The 16,856-nt window shown below is 66.4% G+C and overlaps 5 protein-coding genes across 32 annotated transcripts; 2 read left to right on the forward strand and 3 right to left on the reverse strand.

Annotated features, from left to right (window-relative positions):
* The first annotated feature begins 17 nt into the window (after positions 1-17).
* JMJD8 (jumonji domain containing 8) lies at positions 18-2,840 on the forward strand. 2 transcript variants are annotated; one of them, XM_023616721.2, is made up of 9 exons: positions 22-250; positions 327-425; positions 555-603; positions 679-775; positions 862-930; positions 1,032-1,151; positions 1,244-1,311; positions 1,387-1,521; positions 1,606-2,840. In XM_023616721.2, the coding sequence occupies exons 1-9, from the start codon at positions 156-158 to the stop codon at positions 1,684-1,686; spliced, it is 813 nt and encodes a 270-aa protein (XP_023472489.1). In that variant the 5' UTR covers positions 22-155; the 3' UTR covers positions 1,687-2,840. The 2 variants fall into 2 exon arrangements, with proteins under 2 accessions (XP_023472490.1, XP_023472489.1); XM_023616722.2 differs by lacking the exon at positions 1,032-1,151 and having other exon boundaries at positions 18-250.
* Positions 1,735-4,211, reverse strand: STUB1 (STIP1 homology and U-box containing protein 1). The gene is made up of 7 exons (XM_023616720.2): positions 3,871-4,211; positions 3,156-3,354; positions 2,904-3,069; positions 2,606-2,693; positions 2,401-2,457; positions 2,196-2,312; positions 1,735-2,124 (listed from the first exon to the last, which is right to left on the reverse strand). The coding sequence occupies exons 1-7, from the start codon at positions 4,027-4,029 to the stop codon at positions 1,999-2,001; spliced, it is 912 nt and encodes a 303-aa protein (XP_023472488.1). The 5' UTR covers positions 4,030-4,211; the 3' UTR covers positions 1,735-1,998.
* Positions 4,212-4,462: 251 nt separating this feature from the next.
* Positions 4,463-5,988, forward strand: LOC100066977 (uncharacterized). Its single transcript, XM_001497127.5, has 5 exons — positions 4,463-4,663; positions 4,736-4,829; positions 5,087-5,246; positions 5,427-5,579; positions 5,703-5,988. The coding sequence occupies exons 1-5, from the start codon at positions 4,536-4,538 to the stop codon at positions 5,864-5,866; spliced, it is 699 nt and encodes a 232-aa protein (XP_001497177.1). The 5' UTR covers positions 4,463-4,535; the 3' UTR covers positions 5,867-5,988.
* Positions 5,989-6,174: 186 nt separating this feature from the next.
* RHBDL1 (rhomboid like 1) lies at positions 6,175-8,991 on the reverse strand. Of its 12 annotated transcripts, none has more exons than XM_070231254.1 (8): positions 8,703-8,869; positions 8,055-8,225; positions 7,621-7,845; positions 7,398-7,546; positions 7,165-7,277; positions 6,990-7,090; positions 6,847-6,907; positions 6,175-6,771 (listed from the first exon to the last, which is right to left on the reverse strand). In XM_070231254.1, exons 1-8 carry the CDS (start codon positions 8,739-8,741, stop codon positions 6,500-6,502), a joined length of 1,131 nt encoding a protein of 376 aa, XP_070087355.1. In that variant the 5' UTR covers positions 8,742-8,869; the 3' UTR covers positions 6,175-6,499. The 12 variants fall into 12 exon arrangements, with proteins under 12 accessions (XP_070087355.1, XP_014585763.1, XP_014585764.1 ...); XM_014730277.3 differs by having other exon boundaries at positions 8,055-8,228; positions 8,703-8,868; XM_014730278.3 differs by having other exon boundaries at positions 8,067-8,225; positions 8,703-8,867.
* A 1,515-nt stretch (positions 8,992-10,506) lies between these two features.
* Positions 10,507-16,778, reverse strand: RHOT2 (ras homolog family member T2). 16 transcript variants are annotated; one of them, XM_070231243.1, is made up of 19 exons: positions 16,623-16,778; positions 16,164-16,217; positions 15,977-16,058; positions 15,853-15,896; positions 14,900-14,953; positions 14,320-14,369; positions 14,140-14,248; positions 13,779-13,880; positions 13,604-13,702; positions 13,356-13,464; positions 13,146-13,266; positions 12,684-12,768; positions 12,452-12,594; positions 12,281-12,381; positions 12,071-12,201; positions 11,876-11,962; positions 11,642-11,764; positions 11,349-11,551; positions 10,507-11,067 (listed from the first exon to the last, which is right to left on the reverse strand). In XM_070231243.1, exons 1-19 carry the CDS (start codon positions 16,647-16,649, stop codon positions 10,941-10,943), a joined length of 1,851 nt encoding a protein of 616 aa, XP_070087344.1. In that variant the 5' UTR covers positions 16,650-16,778; the 3' UTR covers positions 10,507-10,940. The 16 variants fall into 16 exon arrangements, with proteins under 16 accessions (XP_070087344.1, XP_070087342.1, XP_023472477.2 ...); XM_070231241.1 differs by having other exon boundaries at positions 11,345-11,551; XM_023616709.2 differs by having other exon boundaries at positions 16,164-16,222; positions 16,623-16,763.
* Between the last annotated feature and the right edge of the window lie 78 nt (positions 16,779-16,856).

Raw genomic sequence — 16,856 nt, forward strand, 5'->3', positions numbered from 1 at the left:
GTAGCCAATAGTGGCGCTTGGTGCGACCTTCGCTCCGCCTTCCGGAAACACCCCTCCTGGGGCGGGCCTAAGGACGCCGCTTCCGGGGGGCCGTCCGCGCGCCTGCGCCGTTGCCACGACGATGGGGTTCCCGGCGTGCCTCGCGACGGGGGCTCATGGCGGCGGGGGCGCGGCCGCTCCTGCTGCTCGTGCTCTGGACGCTGGCTGCGCCGGCCCGGCCCGGCCCCGGAGAGGCGGGCGACGGAGGGTGGTGAGGGCGCCGGGGCGGCGGGCGCGGGGCGCGGGGCGGCGCGCTGCGGCCGCGTGCTGACCGGCTGTGCCTGCAGGCAGCGGCGCGGACCGGGCGCGCCGGCGGCCGTGGCGGAGGAGCAGCGCTGCACGGTGGAGCGCCGGACCGACCTCAGCTACGCCGCGTTCGTGCAGCAGTACGTGCGCCCGCCCCGCCCGGGCCCTCCTCCCCGCCCGCGAACGCGGCCCTGGGGCTCCGTCCCTCACGAGGGAGGGTCCACGCGGGGCCGCGCCGGACCTGGCCGTGACTTCGTCCTTTCTTCCAGCTACGCCTTCTCCAGACCCGTCATCTTGCAGGGGCTCACGGACAACTCGGTGAGCGCTCGCGCCCCTCCCGGCTGTCCTTCGCCCCGCCGAGCCTGGCCTTAGGTCCTCTCCCCTTCCTTGTAGAGGTTCCGGGCCCTGTGCTCCCGCCAAAGGCTGCTGGCCTCGTTTGGGGACAGCGTGGTCCGCTTGAGCACTGCCAACACCTACTCCTACCAGAAAGGTGAGCTGCCCCACCCTGCAGCCCAGCCTGCTTGCCAGCGTCCTGGAGGCAGCACCAGCCCGTCCTGACCAGCCCCTTTCCCGCAGTGGACTTGCCCTTCCAGGACTATGTGGAGCATCTACTGCACCCCCAGGACCCCGCCTCCCTGGGCAACGGTGAGCCTGACTTGGGCAGCGGTGGGGTGGGGTGGGGTCGGGGCGTTTGGGAGTGCCAGGGAACCAGGATCCCTGCGCCCTCCTGCTTTCTCTGCTGGCAGACACCCTCTACTTCTTTGGGGACAATAACTTCACTGAGTGGGCATCGCTGTTTCGGCACTACTCCCCACCCCCGTTCGGGCTGCTGGGCACCACTCCTGCTTACAGCTTCGGGATTGCAGGTGGGTGCTCTGCAGGACCAGGAGACTCAGGAGTGGGGTGGGGAGAGTGCAGACTCGGTTTGGTCACTGGCTGCTCATAACTGACCCGACAGGAGCCGGCTCTGGGGTGCCGTTCCACTGGCATGGGCCTGGGTTCTCGGAGGTGATCTACGGCCGCAAGGTCAGCACAGGGTTGGGGCTGTGGCTTGGGGATCACTGACCACAACACAGAATGACTTTGCTGGTCTGCCTCCAGCGCTGGTTCCTGTACCCCCCTGAGAAGACACCCGAGTTCCACCCCAACAAGACTACGCTGGCCTGGCTCCGGGACACGTACCCGACCCTAGCACCATCTGCACGGCCCCTAGAGTGCACTATCCAGGCTGGTGAGGTCAGTGGCTGGCAAGAGGGGGCCAGGCCAGGCTGGGCTGAGGGTCTCCAACTAATCCTTGTGCCCCCCCGCAATCCCCACCAGGTGCTGTATTTCCCCGACCGATGGTGGCATGCCACACTCAACCTCGACACCAGCGTCTTCATCTCTACTTTCCTTAGCTAGCCACAAGGGGCGGCTGGCAAGCCCGTCGCACACCAGCACGTGCCCCTATAGTGCTCACAGATTTTATTACAGGGACAGTGGTGGCAGCGGCAGCCTCCGCCCAGCCCACCCTCACCTGCTGTTTCCGACCCAGAAGGGGGACAGGAGAGGCTCACGGCCCAGCAGCAGAACTGATGGGGAGTGGCATAGGGACACCGGGGCAAGGATCCAGGGACACAAACTCTGTACGGGGGCTGGAGCTACTGCCCCAAGGCCCTCTAGGGCCAGGTTACCAGGCAGAGTGGGGCGAGTGGCCCTTGCACTCGCCCTGTCTCAGTAGTCCTCCACCCAGCCGTTCTCGGAGATGAATGCGTCGATGACCTCTTTCATGGCCAGGTTAGGGATGAGCTGTTCCTGGGTCAGGGGGCTCCGGGTCACAGGGTCAAAGTGGCCTACACGCTGTAGTGACAACAGGGTCAGGAGGTGCTCAGGGGGTCCAGGCCCTGCCCCCGATGCCTGCTGGCCCTCACCTGCAGGTGCTCCTCGATGTCTTTGCGGTCATAAGTGATGCCGCTGGGCGTGATGCATGGCTCCCGCATCAACTCAAAGCTGATCTTGCCACATAGATAGTCGGGGATGTCTCGCTTCTGCAACACACAGGTCAGGTTAGGGACCAGGAAAGGGACACTGCTCTGACTCCTGCTACCCCCAGGCCCTGGAGAACAGACGGCTCACCTTTCTCTTCTCGTCCACCTGGGAGAAGAGCTCATCCATGTCTGCCAAGTATTTGTCCTGCAAAGAACCGAGCAGCTACACGTGGGCTAAACATCTCGTATCCCTTCCCTAGGTGTAGGCACACATGGACCCAACTGGAACCAGGGGCACCCTCACATCACACACACACACACACCGACCCACACATGGGCCAGGGCACCCTCACGTGCTTGGCCTCGATGCAGGCCTGCTGGGCCCGGAGATGACCATCGTCCTCATCACCCTCATGGTTCCTCTGACACTCTTCCAGCTCCCTGGGAGAAGACCAGAAACTGGTCAGAGGTGGGTTTGGCCAGGAGAGGTCAGTGTCCACCCCAACCTCGGGTTTGCTCAGACCTCGTCCCCCTCTGTCTCCTGCTCACCAGTGTTGGCAATCAATAAAGACTTATGTTCACGACTCAGAGTTGATCTCAGAGTGGTGACTTGGGGAGGGGGGCCTGGAGCCTGCCACCACCACAGCCTACCTCTCGCGCTCGGCCGTGATGAGCCGTGTGAGGTAAGAGTGCAGTTCGCTCTCCTGGTGGATGCGTCGTTCCTCGATGCTGTTCCAGCGCTTCTTTTTGGCGATGCGCAAAGCACTGGGGATGTCATCTCCAAAGTTGAGTCGTTGCTCCTTGGCCAGGTTGTAGGCTGGGGAATGGAGGCTTCACGTCACCCGCTGGCCAGGCCCCGCCCCTGGTCCCAGGCCCCCCATAACCAGCCAGCCGTAGGCCCACCTCGCTGCAGATTGGCGATGGCCTCGTCGTAGCTCTCCATCTCCAGCTGGCACTGCCCCAGGAAGAAGTGCGCCTTCACAGACTGGCCATCCAGCTCCAGGGCGCGCCGGCAGTCGGCCAGGGCCTGCTCGTGCTGCTGCATCTTCAGGTAGCACAGTGCCCGGTTGGTGTAATACACTGCCACCAGGGGATTCCGGGTCTGGGGACCAAGGCCGGGCCAGCCAACATGAGGATGTGACCTCAGCCTGCTCCCTCTGTCCCAGCTTGGGGCCCATGGCTGGAATCAAGACACTAGATATTTCTCAGCCGCAAAGACCCTGGGTCCTGAGAGTCGGTGGAGGATGGAGTCCTGCCCTGAGGCCTGCCTGAGCCCACCCTCTTGACTCTAAAACATTTTGTAAAAGTAAGTTTCCCAGACCTGTGGAGATTCCAGCTTTGGGCCTGGGGTTCTCAAGGGGCAAGGGTCCCTGACCCTCGGCCCGGCGAGCCTCAAGCACCCTGAAGCTCCCACCCGCCATAGTTCTCCGACAGCGAGCACTGAACAAGATCATCACTGAGTCCTCAGAGCCCAAACGCCCCCCGGAAGAGCCAAGACCCTCCGAAGGAGCGGCGGGGGCGGCGCGGCAGGGGCTCGCGGGAGGACTCGGGGCCGACGCCGCGGCCCCGCCCCTCCCCGCCCGGACGCCGGCCCCTCCCCCGGAGCGGGCGCACTCACGATGGCGCGGCCGTAGCAGGCCGCCGCCTCCGGGTACTTGCGGCCCACGAAGAGCCGGTTGCCCTGCTCCTTGAGCTCCTGCGCGCTCGGGCTCTTCTCGGGGCTGCCGCCGCCGGCGCCCAGCCGCGTGCCGCCCTCCTTCTCCTCCTTGCCCTTCATAGCGCCGCGCGGCACGGCCTGGGCTCTGCTCCCAGGCTCCGCGCCCGGCCCGCCCGCCCGCAGCCCGGAGCCCGCAGCCCGCAGCCGGAGCCCCCGATGCGCTCGGGCCCGGTCCAGCGATCCGCCACCGGAACTTCCGGCCCCGTGGGGCGGGGCCCGCGGGACGGACGGACACGCGCGGGTGGGCGGGGCCGCGCGTGCGCCCGACGCGCTGTGGGGGCGGGGCCGGCCGGGAGAGTGCGCTCTGGGCGACACGACCCGCGACCTCAGTCTGGAAAAGCACCGAGGGCGGTCCTAAGTGCTCTCCGCCCAGCGCGTTTAGGGGTCTTCCTTCCAGAAGCTCCCCTAGGCTCCCCCCGGCCCCACCCCCAACCTTGCGAGGCCCCGCCCCGGCCCCCGAGACCCCGCCTCCGGCTCCCTGAGGCCCCGCCCATGGCTCAAGGCCACACCCCCAGGCCCAGAGGCCACACCCTCTGGCTCCCGAGGCCCCGCCCCGGCGCGCGAACATGGCAGCTGCCCGCGGGCTGTGGGGCTGTGAGGACTCGAGCCTCTGGGCTGCCATCCTGGCGAGCCACGGGGAGGTGCTGCGGGCGCGCGCAGACCCGCAGGGGCGGCTGGAAGCCCTAGACCGATGGTAAGCCGGTGGGGGGGATCGGTAAGGCGGGCGAACCCCGCTGCCGGACTCCCCATCACCGTCCTTCGTCAGGTATCGAGGGGAGTTGCCCGCGGCCATCGAGGGCCGCACGGAGAGGCACGTGACACGAGATGAGCTGGAGCGGCTGATGGCGTGGAAGATGGCGGTGAGGGGCTTCCCACGTGGTGGGGCGGAGCCTCGGCGGGGCTGGTCCTCCTCCTGGGGGCGGCCTCCATATCGTGGGCGTGGCTTCCTCCTGCAATTGGTCCCCTCGGCGTGGGCGTGGCTCCCTCTGGGGGCGGGCCCTCACGGCGTGGGCGTGGCTTCCCCTGGGGGCGGGTCCTCAGGGCGTGAGGCGGAGCCTGGGCAGGGCGAGGGTGGGGTCCCCGGTCCGTGGTGACCCCCAACCTGGCCTGGCCGCAGAGGGGCCGCTTCCGGCCGCGCCTGCAGCAGTTGGTGACCTCCAACGCCCCGGAGCTGGTGGTGCAGCGCTCGGCCACCGCCTTCCGCCTCCTGCCGGACGTACGGGCAGCAGTCACGGAATTGTGTGCCCTCCGGGGCGTGGGCCCCGCCACGGCCTCGGGTTAGTCTGAAGAGCTGGGTGCCCGGCGGGGTCTCGGGTGGGACCTGTCTGGTAGTGCCCTTGTCTCTGAAACGGGACGATGGCCACGTCCATGCCACCAGAGGTCACTAGGACGGCAGCCCCACGCCAAGACTGTGCCAAGACTGGCAGGGCCTGAGCGCTAGCCGTTCCTACCCGCAGCGGTGCTGGCTGCTGGAGCTCCAGAGGAGGCAGCCTTCATGTCCGACGAGGCAGTGGCCGCAGTGCCGGGCCTGCCAGTCCTGCAGTATACCCTCAAGCACTACATGCTGTACCTGAGCCGGGTGCGGGAGCGTGCCTCAGCCCTGAGCCGAGGTGAGGGGGCTGGCTGTTGGTGGGCAGGGAGGGCATCCAGGTCAAGGGGCAGTGTGCAGAGCTGTCCAGCAGGGCAGGGTGGCCAGTGCTCCTAGTCCCCAGACTCCCTCTGTCCCTCCCTAGGCAGCGCCTCAGGGCCGTGGACCCCTCACCAGGTGGAAACAGCGCTGTGGACCTGGGTTGCGGGGCAGAAGCTGTGCCCCGACCTGCTGCCTGACCTTGGCCCTGGCCTGTCCACCCGTGAGGACACCAGGACAGCCAAAAAGCGCAGGACCCAGGCCGAATGAACATGGCTATGGCCCAGGGCCTGCTCACCTGCCCTGCAACCTCAGGCTGCAGGTGTCTGGCTGGGAGCTGGTGGAGCAGGAGCCGGCTGCTGTCAGTACTCAATAAATGCTTGCTGAGCTCACCCCTGATTTGAGGCCCTCGGTCCCACCCCAGGGGCTCCCACCTCCTGCACAGACACACCTCATACCAGGTGTGGGGGAGCAAGGGGGAGCCCAGGGCACCCACATGGAGGGAAGGGACATCACGGGCTGCTCAGCAAGTGTGGGGGAGGCCAGACCAGCCCCAGAGCCCTGGTGCAGCCACCTGGTGCTGTGTAAAATATTTATTCATTCTCCAAAAAGGCTCAGACTGCAAGTCCTAGCGGGAATCCCGGGGCAGGGTCTCCTCTGGGGCCACCTTTGGGGACCTCCACCACCAGGCCCAGCCCAGCCGTCCTGCCCCCCAAGGCCAGGAAGGGGCGCCAGGGCTGGTGTAAGGCTCTGCCTAGACTCAGTGGACCACAGGGACCACCCGCCCCCACAGGGGAGAAGCAGCAGCCTCCAGATGTACATTCACGGAGGGTGCACATGCAGGCCCGCCTGGTGGCCGGCCGTACATGCCTCTGCCCCAGCCTGTGTGGCTCCGGGAGCCCCTCAGGGCGGTGGGGGGATGTGGGCCCCCAGCAGGTCGTAGGCGAAGATGTTCCAGAAGATGGCGAAGAGCAGGAAGGTGCCGTAGGCGAGCAGCACCACCCACCAGCCACACTGGTCCCTCAGGCGCTCCTCGTAGCTGCGCAGGATGGTCAGGCCCATGCTCACTCCCACCACAGCGCCTGCCAGGTGCGCCATGAAGCTGGGCTGCGGCCCCGAGGCAGGCAGTGGTGGGGAGAAGCGCAGCCACACAGCCCGGCCCACCTCGGAGCTCACTGTGGAGGGAAGCGGCAGGTAGAGGCGCCCTGGCCGTAGGCTGAGGCCCCCCCAGCCCCTGGCCCCTTACTTACTGCACACCAGGGCCAGCACCATCCTCAGCAGCTTGTAGGGACACCTCATCCCAGCCCAGTTCTGATGGGGCACAAGACAGAGAGGCCGTGAGGCAGGCCTTGTGGGCCCCTCCCCACACCCTGCCCCATGGCTGTCCCATTACCATGACAACGTTGGCCAGGTGTGCTGAGCACAGGGCGTAGACCCCGCCGGAGCCCCCCACCACAGGGGCCCGCATGTCGGTAATAGAGACGGTCAGGGAGCCTGCATGAGCAAGGGGGGAGCTGTGAGAGTGAGGCCCACCAGTGAGGTGGCCAGGGGGCACACACCTGCCTCACCTGCCAGCACGCCGGCCAGGTAGAGCAGGCTGATGCGGAGCAGGCCATGCACCATCTCCAGGGGCACCCCGATCATCAGCTGCAGGAGTGCGTTGAACCCCAGCTGCTCCAGCCTGGCCATGTGGAAGCAAACGGGTTCGAGGAGTAAGATCAGCTGTCAGGCCCCCAGCCCCCGCCTCGAGGGGCTGAGTCCTCCTGACTCAACCAGAGGGATGCCAGAGGGAGCCACTCACCCGACGTGCATAAACATGTAGGTGAGGAAACGCCAGGCCCGGGCACGGTGGCTGGGGTGGTACACGAGGGGGCTCCTCATGTACTCAGGGTGGTAGGTCTGCAGCACCCACTTGTTGAGGCGGGCCCCGTAGCACAGGAACACAACGATCTGGGGGAGACAGGCGTTAGGGCCAGGAGAGCCGGCGAAGCGGGTGATTCCCAGGTGGCAGTGGGCCAGCCTACCTGGGCCAAGGTGACCGAGGCCATAAACACAGGGGGCGGGCAGCTGCGGTGCCGGTAAAAGTACCAGTGGCGGTCCACCTCTCGGGGCAGGATCTCGTAGGCCACGTAGCGCACAAACCGCTTGTAGACACCCAGGCCTGGCTCGTCCAGCAGCCCGTCCCGGGGCAGTGCCCGCTGCCCGTTGGCGATGGCTCGCTTGAAGCTGCTTGAGCGCTTGCTGCTGATCTGGGGGCGGGGCCTTAGCATGGGCCACGGTCGCCCCACATGGCCGCCCTACCTGTGTGACCTACCCAGCTCCTTACGGGGTCTGAGACCCTGTCCCGTGTCCACAGCCCTCCCCAGTGGGAGGGCAGGGAGGAGGGGCCTGCCCACCCCACTCCACCAAGGCACTGTGCCTGCTAAGACCTGGGTCCCCGCCTTTGCTGCCCACCCACCGTGGCACTGACCAGGTCCACCAGCTCCTGGTAGCAGACCTGGCCCTGCTCGTTGCTCTGGGCCAGGGCCACCAGCATGTCCAGCTTGGCCGGGTCCAGGGGCAGCTCATGGCTGTGCACCAGGCCAGTGAAGGTGTCAGCTCCGATGAAGCCTGTGTTCTCAGGATCCAGCTGCTGGGGTGGGGGATCACCAGCCAAGGTCTCAAGGTGGGCCCAGCCCCTAGACCACAGGGCTGGGCCAAGCCAGCTGGGGGAGGCAGGCTCTAAGCACCCTCAGGCCAGCCTGTGCCCACATGGTCCCAGGAGCTGCAGGGCACCGGTGCCCAGGTCCCAGGCCTCCACTCCTCCAGCTCTCCAAGAGTCTCCCCGCCTTATTCCTGCCCTGCCCATCCTGGAAGGGTATGGCCAAGGTCTGAGGACAACTGCCCTCCCTTTCACCCTCCTCAGGCGCCCTGGTCTGGCTCATCCTCTGCTGGAGTCTCAGGCAGGGGGCTGAGGTCTTGCAGGGAGGGGACTTGGGGGTATGGGAGCCAGGTAGGGGCTGCTCTGGGGCTTTCTAGGGCTCCATCTCCCCACCCCCCAGACTAGGCAAGGCGAGGGCCGCAGGGGGCGGTGCCGGCGCCCCCATCCCCCCACCTCGCCACGCACCTGCTCCTGGATAAGCTGCAGCAGCGAGCTCCTGTCCATAGAGCCGGGCCGGGCCGGGGGCCGGGGTCGGCGGCCGCGGCCGGGAGGGGCTGCTCTGCGGACGACTCCGCTCCGCCCCGGCCCGCCCGCTCCGCCCGCTCTGTTCCCTCTGAGCCACGTCACGGAGCTGCCCGCCCCCGCTGCACACGCCGCCGCCGCCAGCCCCGCCACTCGCGGCCGGAACACGCGCACGCCCTGCACGCGGACGCGCTCCTGGCAGGAGCAGCCCTGGCCGGCACCCCAGTCCCCCTGCCCGGCTGAGCACTGCGCCAGGAGAGCTCCCGGGTCTCGGCTGCGTGCAGCTGCGCCTTCCGCCGGGACAGCAGCTGGGAAACTAAGTCACTGGGTGGCACCCAAGCCCCTGCCGCACGTGCCCCTTTGCGGGGGGCTGGGGCCTCAGCAGCGAGGTCACTTCTTCCAGGACCACCACATTGCCTGTGACTCCCCAGGCCAGAGCTCCCTTAAGTCACCTGTTGCCAGACACACTCATTCCCTTGCAGTTGGGCAGCCAGAAGGCACCACCTCCCCACCAGGTGGGCGTTAAGGCCAACGGGGCAGCCAGGAGCAGGGGAGACAGCTCCCTGCAGCTGCTCCTGCTCAGAGACCAACCACGGCACACACCTTGGGCTGGAGGCCCCTGACCACTCTTGCAGCCACAATGCCTGACCCCAGGAGACCACTCAGTGGCCCAGGCAGAGTCATGGCCATTAGGGGACAAGCCCCAACGGACAAGGCTGCAGGTGGGATAGGGATGGGCCTCATTTCCTGGGGAGGGCAGGTGACTCCTCCAACTACTGAAGTGACACAGACTATGGGGATGTGTAGCCATAGCAACCCCCTCCAAGGGCTGCTCAGAACCCTCACGCCATGGAGCCATCGCTCCCAGCAGCTGAGCCTCAGGAGAATTCACCAGCTGGAAACAGCATCCTGCCCTGCCCTGAACCAGGTGAGACCCACCCCGTGGACCGTGAGGCCGGCAGGTATGGCAGAGGGACAACTTCAGGGTCCAACCCCGGACCCTCTGGGTCAGGCCGAAGCATCCCTGGGGGGCAGGCAGCTCCCCCCACCTCCTACGACCAGCACATCCAGGCACCAGGAGGGGCCCTGGTCTGGAGGGCCTGCCTTGCATAGAACGACTCTGATGGCAGTTAGGATAAGGGGAACTTATCTGGGTGGCTGAGGTCCTCCACCCAGCCACGCCATAGGCCGTGTCCGCTCCAGGCCTCAGAAAACATGGCCAGAAAGCTCCTCGGACAGCAGGTGCTGAAACCCAAAACCAAGCCAGGTCCCCTTCTCAGCCCAAGAAGGGTTCTCTGTCCCCTGTCTGGTGGGAGGGACAGAAGCCTCTGGAGGAAAGAGGAGGGAGAAGAGGGTGGCTCCCCCAGGCCAGGGCCACCCTGCATGCCAGAAGCAGGACACTCTGGACCCCGGCACACTCGAGTCCCTCCTCAATCCAGATCCTCAGTGCAGCCCGGCCAGGCTGACAGGATGCTGAGGTCTGGGGAGTGGGCACTGCCACAGGGCATACCCAGCCCCCTGCAGGCGCGCACTCTCCACCAGCACAGACCTCAGTGGCTGCGGAGGCTCCCAGGCTGCAGCTGGGCCCTAAGTGGATCTTACACTGGCCTGAGTGAGGCTCAGGAGGGGGACCTGGGCCTGGAGGGGAGGCAGGGTGGGCAGGAACTGGGTTTCCAGTCCACACTGAGACAAAAGATGGTTTGTAGCTGATTCAAGAAAAGTCACCTTTGGAAAGTGGGAACCAAGATGAAGACACAAGTCAAGTTTAATTAGAAAACCCAATTTCATGTCTTCTGTGAGAGACACAGCCTTGGGGGGGGGGAGGTGGGGGTCCACACAATGGTCCAGCCACTTCCTGCTTCCACTTCCTACCTTTGGCTCAAAACTCTACCCTCTGACTCTTCACACCCACTGGCTGCTTCAGACCAGGAAGAAACAATGGAGCCCTGAGAATTCGGGTCTGGGGTCACTGGCTTCCTCACTCACACCCCCCAGTTCCTCCAACACATGGTGCCCCCAAACATGGGCAGTGCTTGGCATCTGTGGCTGCGAAGGACACAAGCTGCCAAGACCGGGGGGGCCACTCTGGGGTCGAGCAGGGGCAGGGCAGTGGGCCCCGTCCTCAGAAGCAAAGTTCAGACAGAAGGAAGCCCCTCGAGCTCAGACTGCAGGGCCAGGGCCTCATCGGCTCTTCACCAGGACCCTGTAGAGTGAGAAGCTGAGCAGGGCAGCAAGCGCAGCCCCGACAGCCCCCAGTGTCACCCGCAGCCAGAAGGAGGAGGTGTGCAGCTCGCCGGGAGCCAGGTGCCTGCAGGAGAGACGGGCTGGTTGGAGACACCCCTGGGGTTCCCCCACCTTCCCTCTTGGAAAGTCAGAGCCCTGGAGAGCTGCTCCTGGTCAGTGTCCAGCACACGGAACTCGAGATCCTGAGAGCCCCGCCCAGCCATCAGCACAGGACCAAGGCCCACCCTGCAACCCTGACCGACTCCAGTCCTGACCCCAAGCTGTCCCTCTCCTGATGACAGGGACATTGGTGCCCCAGGACGGGGACAGGCCTCCCACCACAGGGGCTGAGGTGCTGGTACCCACGGGAAGGCGGCCATGGCGGCGAGCCTGGTGAAGACAGCCGAGCTGGGCCGGGCTGGGCCCATGCAGGAGAAAGGGGTGGGGGCAGGCAGCCGGTGCCGGCGGCAGAACTCAGCTGGGGCCAGGCCAGGCGGCGAGACACCTTCGGGCAGGTCGGCCTTGGAGGAGACAACGAGGCAGGGCGTCTGCCCATCCATGTAGTGGCGCTGCAGGGAGAGGCGATGTGAGGGTGCCGTCACGTGGTGCCCGTGCCAAGGGTGTGGGTGGACCCCGGGGCGGGGCGGGCCGGGCCTTGCCTTGTAGACGCTGGCACAGAGCGCGAAGGACGCGGGGTCGCTGCCATCGAACATCAAGCAGGCGACGTCGCAGGCGGCGTCAGGGGCAGCATCCAGCAGGCTGTCTGTGCCCACCTCGCACAGCTGGACAGAGGGCGGCCTCAGAGGGGTGCAGGGCTTGGTCCCCTGGGGACGTGTTGGGACAGCTCCCCCCAGCATGGCCCGGGGTCTACCGTGGGGACACTTGGCACTCACGATCAGGTACTTCTCTTGCCCATGGACCTGCACCGTGTCGATGGCGTACGTGGCAGGTTCCTCAGGGGGCGCCGTGGTGTCCTGGTGCTGAGGAGGGAGGGGCCTGAAGCTCCTGGCCTGATGCCCCCAGAGCCCCTCCCCTGGAGGCCTCAGGTGGGAGCTGGGTCCCCTGGCCCAGCACAGGCGGATGCTCACCCCCAGGCTGCGGCCAAGGAATGCCTGCAGGAAGGCAGACTTGCCCACTCCGCGGGCCCCCACCACCTTGCACAGGAGGACGTTCCTCTGCGTCTGCCCCTTTTCCTGGTCCAGCTTCTTCTCACGGGTGACTGTGGGTGGAGAGCAAGGATGAGGGCAAGTGAGGGGCTGCCAGGAGGCACTGGGCCCAGTGGAAAGACAGGCACCCACCTGTGATGGCGTGGGCCTGGGAGTCCTGCTCGCAGAGCACGGGGTAACCCAGGTAGCCCAGGTGCTCGAGACAGCGCCGCACATCCAGGTAGGCCACCAGGCTGAGGGAGGGGCGGCATCACAGCGGGCAGGGAGGTTGGGGGGGCGGGGCAGGCCAGGGGCTGCACTTACGTCCACTGGCAGAGGTACCCATGCAGGGACAGCCGGCCGGCTTCAGTGCGGACAGTCTGAGGGAGCTGGGGGCCCCAGGGGGCGGCCGGGAACACACTGAGAAAGCTCTGTAACTCCGCAGAAGAGAGGGCGCCATCACAGTCCTGGGGTAGAGAGGCCGCATTGACACAGTGACGGTGACACACACCACGGGGCGGGGTGGGGCGAGGCATGCCAGGCATGGCGCCCTCACCTGGTCGTGCTTCTCAAACAGCCTCTGCACAAACTGGTAGCCAAAGTGGTTGAGCTCGGTGCTGCAGCCGGGGGGCACGTGGAGCCTGTAGGGGGCACGGGGGCTGTCGGGTTCCCAGGGGAGCCCCGTGCACACCATGCATGGCACGCCTTCTGCGCGTTGCCCTGCTGGCCCTGTCTGTGGTCAGACCCTCCCCGTGGGACCTGCTCTCCCCACCCCCAGCCCAATGCCAGGCGGCAGAGCAGGCAGATATGTGGTGGGGTGCAAGGGGCTGTTGGCTGAGCATGCATCTCAGCCCTGCCCACCCCTGGCAGGGCACCCCTGCAAAGGCCATCCTGACAGGAGCCAGCCTCTGCCCAGAGCAAGTGCTCCAACCCCACCCTGGGCCAGATGCCCCGAGGGCCCCAGGCCCTCTCCAACACTGAGTGGAGAGGGGAAGCCCTGAGCCCCACCACCACCCACGGGGGGAAGAGGTAGTCGTCGGTCAGCTCGAGTGTGTCGCCATAGCCAAAACGCCGCAGAACGGTCCACGTTGTCTCGTGGCGGCCACGTTGCACAAACAGTGTGTTCAGGAAGAGAAAGCCTATTCGGATGGAGCACAAAAGGGGGTGGCACCAGGCACAAGTGGGCCCCTCCCCATACCCAGGGGACAGGCAGGGCATGGAGCCTCACCGTCCAGGGTCAGCCGGTCATCCCGCACGCCTCCCGCCACGTTCTTGCACACCACCATCTTCACGTCCTCCAGGGCCTGCGGGGCCAGGGGGTGCCCGAAGCAGGATTTCTGCCTCCGAGAGAAAGTCGCCATCAGTCAGCCAGCTGTCCTGGTGACTGCTCGGTGTGGTCACAAAGGGTGGCCGAGGCATGGAGTGCGGCTGCGGCCTGAGAGGGATGGGCACCGCCAGGAGACCAAGGGGCCGCACCTGGAAAGCGTTGAGCTCCTCGTCGCTGAGCGCCTGGTCCAGGTCCTGGTCCGAGAGCCTGAAGATGCGTGTGAGGGCCTGGGTGCACGCTGGCCTCAGCTGCGGAGACAGCTGGGTCAGTACACCCCGCAGTGCTGCCACCTGCTCCCCTGGCCCACCCACGCCCGTCACCCACCTGCTTGGCCTCGGGGTCGTAGAGCGGGGCTGTGGGGTGCAGCACGGCCTTCTGTGCGTAGTAGAACAGCTCCGAGATGTTCCTCAGGTTCTTTGCTGAGCACTGGGAGAAGCAGGAACAGACTCAGAGAGGTGCCAGATGCCAGGAAACTCAAAGGGGCCCCAAGGAAGATACAGGAACAGGGGTCAGAAGCCCCTGCTCCCAGGAAGCAGGGTCCCACATGCCCTCAACGAGACAGTTGGCCTGTTTCAAGCTCCTAGGGCCACCAGCTGAGTGCCTGCCGCAGGGCCTCACCTCTGAGCCCCATCCCTGCCCCTCCTCTTCTCTACCTCAGTGCCCTGCCCAGCCCGCCCACCCTTACCTCAACACAGGTCTCGATCTCAGGGAACTCGCTCATGATGGGCAGCACGGCCTCCATGGAGCTCCCTGGTCGGAGGTCCGACTTATTGCCCACCAAGATGATGGGGACCCTGGGGGAGAGGCCCACGGTCACCAGGGATGGGGGCTGGTGGGGCCCAGCCCCCCTGGGCCTGCCCGTTACCTGGGCTTCTCAGTCTCCCCATTGACCAGAGGGATCCATTTGGTTCGGATCTGAAAGGCAAGGACCGGCTGTAAAAAGAAGGGCCAGCTGGACCCATGGCTCCCGTTTGGAACTCTATCTGGCTCAAGGAGAGATGGGGGGCAGTAAAGGCCCACTGAGGGCCAAAATCATGGCTGCTAGGAATGAAGCCAGTGGGACAGAGAAACTGGCAGAAGAACCTCAACTGATCCCGGCAGTTCCCGAACACCCCCAAGGCGCCTGGGGTCGGTAGCCCAGGGCAGCCCCCTCCACAGACCTAGTGTGGTCCAGACCCGTGGCCATTCACGCTGTCTGCAGGAAGGCCGGGTCCCAGGGGCTCCCTGGGGAAGCTGTAGAGGTCCTGACCACAGACCCCCAGCATCTGGGGTGGCTCCATGAACCTCCCCGTCACTCGTCAGAGATGGGGCGGCCAAGGGTGTGAGTTGCCCAGAGCCCAAGTCAGCTGAGTGGGCCTGGGGTCTGTGCAGAGGACAGGCCAATGACCGAGCTAGGTGTCAGCAGCAGGGACCCCGGACGGACGGGAGGGAGCTCCTTCGCTCACCTTCTCGATGGTGGCCTCCTCAGACACGTCGTACACCACACATACCACGTTCGCCTGTGGAGAAAGGAGTGTGGCACCGTGTGACCACAGGCCTCCTGCTCCACCCTGCCCCTGGCACTCACAGGTGGGTGAGGTGTGACTGAAAGGCCTGGGAAGCCCACCCTTCCCTGGTACCCCTCCAGCTGGGGTCCCCTGCCACATCACACCAGGACTGGCAGTCAGCTGCTCAAACCTCAGATAAGCTCTTTCCTGCCCGCGCCACTGCAGACGCCAGGCCCCAGCACTGCAACTCTGGCCAGTGAGTCGCCTGGGGGACCCAGGACAGACAAGGCCACCCCCTTTACTCCTGTGTTGCTGTGGGCAGACGGGATGATGAGCACACCAGCACAAAGGGCCGATGATGGCAAATGGCCTGCCCCCAAGGAGCTGGGACCTGCACCCCTGCCCAGTGGCGCCCCTAGGAAGCAACAGAAGCTGCAGGGGCAGCACCGCCCCCTGTCCCCTGCCACTGGAGCTCGGTCCAGGCACAGCCTCCTAATAACAAGTGAGCAAGGGCCTGTGTGGCTTGCAGCCCTGGTCAGGGTCCCACAGCGGCCCCAGGCCCAGGGCGGCAGACTGGACTACAGGCACAGAGCTGTCTGAGGGGCCCACCCCAGGGTCCACCGGAAGAGTGAATGCTGGGCACAGAGAGCGGGGAGCGGGCCAGCCATGCAGGTAGGAGAGACCAACCATCCCTTTCCTCCCTGGCTCCCAGCAGGGCGCGTCCTGGGAAACCCCACGACTCCCACGGCAGAGAGGTCACAGCAGAATTAGCGAGACCGAGGCCGCCCTGAGCACCTTAATCCAACCCTTCAGGGAGCCAAGCCGATCAGGCCAAGGTGGCAGCCCATCCCCAGGGCCTGAGCGCCGCCGGGCTGCACACCAGGTTCCTGAGTCCTCAGGACACACTGTACCTTGTGGATCTCATCCTGGAGCTCCTCGACCGTCTGCTCAGCTTCTGGACCAAGGAAGAGACCCCACTGCAGACCTGCCCCAAACGCCTGCTCCTGGGCAGCACCGTGGGGCGGGGGGCTCTACCTGAGTAATCGACGATGTGGGTGGGCACCTTCTCTGGGGTGACATCTGCTGGAATGGTGATCTCTTCTGCCCGAGGAGGGACCTGAAGCAGACCCAGCCATGAGGGCAGCTCGGCCGGAGGGAGGTCGCCCCGGGGTGATCCCAAGGAACCCGCGGGGCCTCAGTCCCTTCGCTGCGCTGCCCTTACCTCCTCGGGGAACTCCTCGCCCACCAGCGACAGGATCAGCGACGTCTTCCCCACCTGGGCTACGCGGGGCAGCGGGGTCAGCGTGCCAGTTCAAGGTCGTGGCGCCCCTTACCACCCCAGACAGGCCCGGCCCCGACCCCGACTCGATGGCCCCAAGAGCCCCGCAACCCCCGCCCTCTGACCCTGACCTCGACCCCGGCGGCCCCAAGACACCCCCCTCCCTACACCCCCCCTCCGCGACCCAGACCCTGGCGGCCCCAAGACCCCGGCTCTGACCCCGACTCCGGCGGCCCCAAAGCCCCCGCCCTGACCCCGACCCCGGCGGCCTTCAGATATCCACCCTGACCCCGGCGGCCTCAAGACCCCCACCCTGACCCCGACTCCAGCAGCCCCAAGATCTCCGCCCGGACCCCGACCACGGCGGCCCCAAGATCCCCGCCGCAGCCGCGGGGCGCCTACCCTCGCCCAGCAGCAGGATGCGTACATCCCGCTTCATGGCGCCGCCCGAGCTTCTGGCCGACCCCAGCCACCTCTCTGCGGCCGGCACTTCCGGCCCCCGCCGCGCAGCCGCACTCGCGAGCCGGGCGGGCCAGAGCGGCCGGGCTGCGCGGGGGCGCCACCGCGCGGGGGCGCCGGGCACTGCAGACGCCGCTCCGGCCGGAGGGGGCGGGGCCCTGCGCCAGGTGCCTCCCC

Source organism: Equus caballus, chromosome 13 (genome assembly GCF_041296265.1).
Source record: "Equus caballus isolate H_3958 breed thoroughbred chromosome 13, TB-T2T, whole genome shotgun sequence".
In the NCBI taxonomy this organism is placed as follows: domain Eukaryota; kingdom Metazoa; phylum Chordata; class Mammalia; order Perissodactyla; family Equidae; genus Equus; species Equus caballus.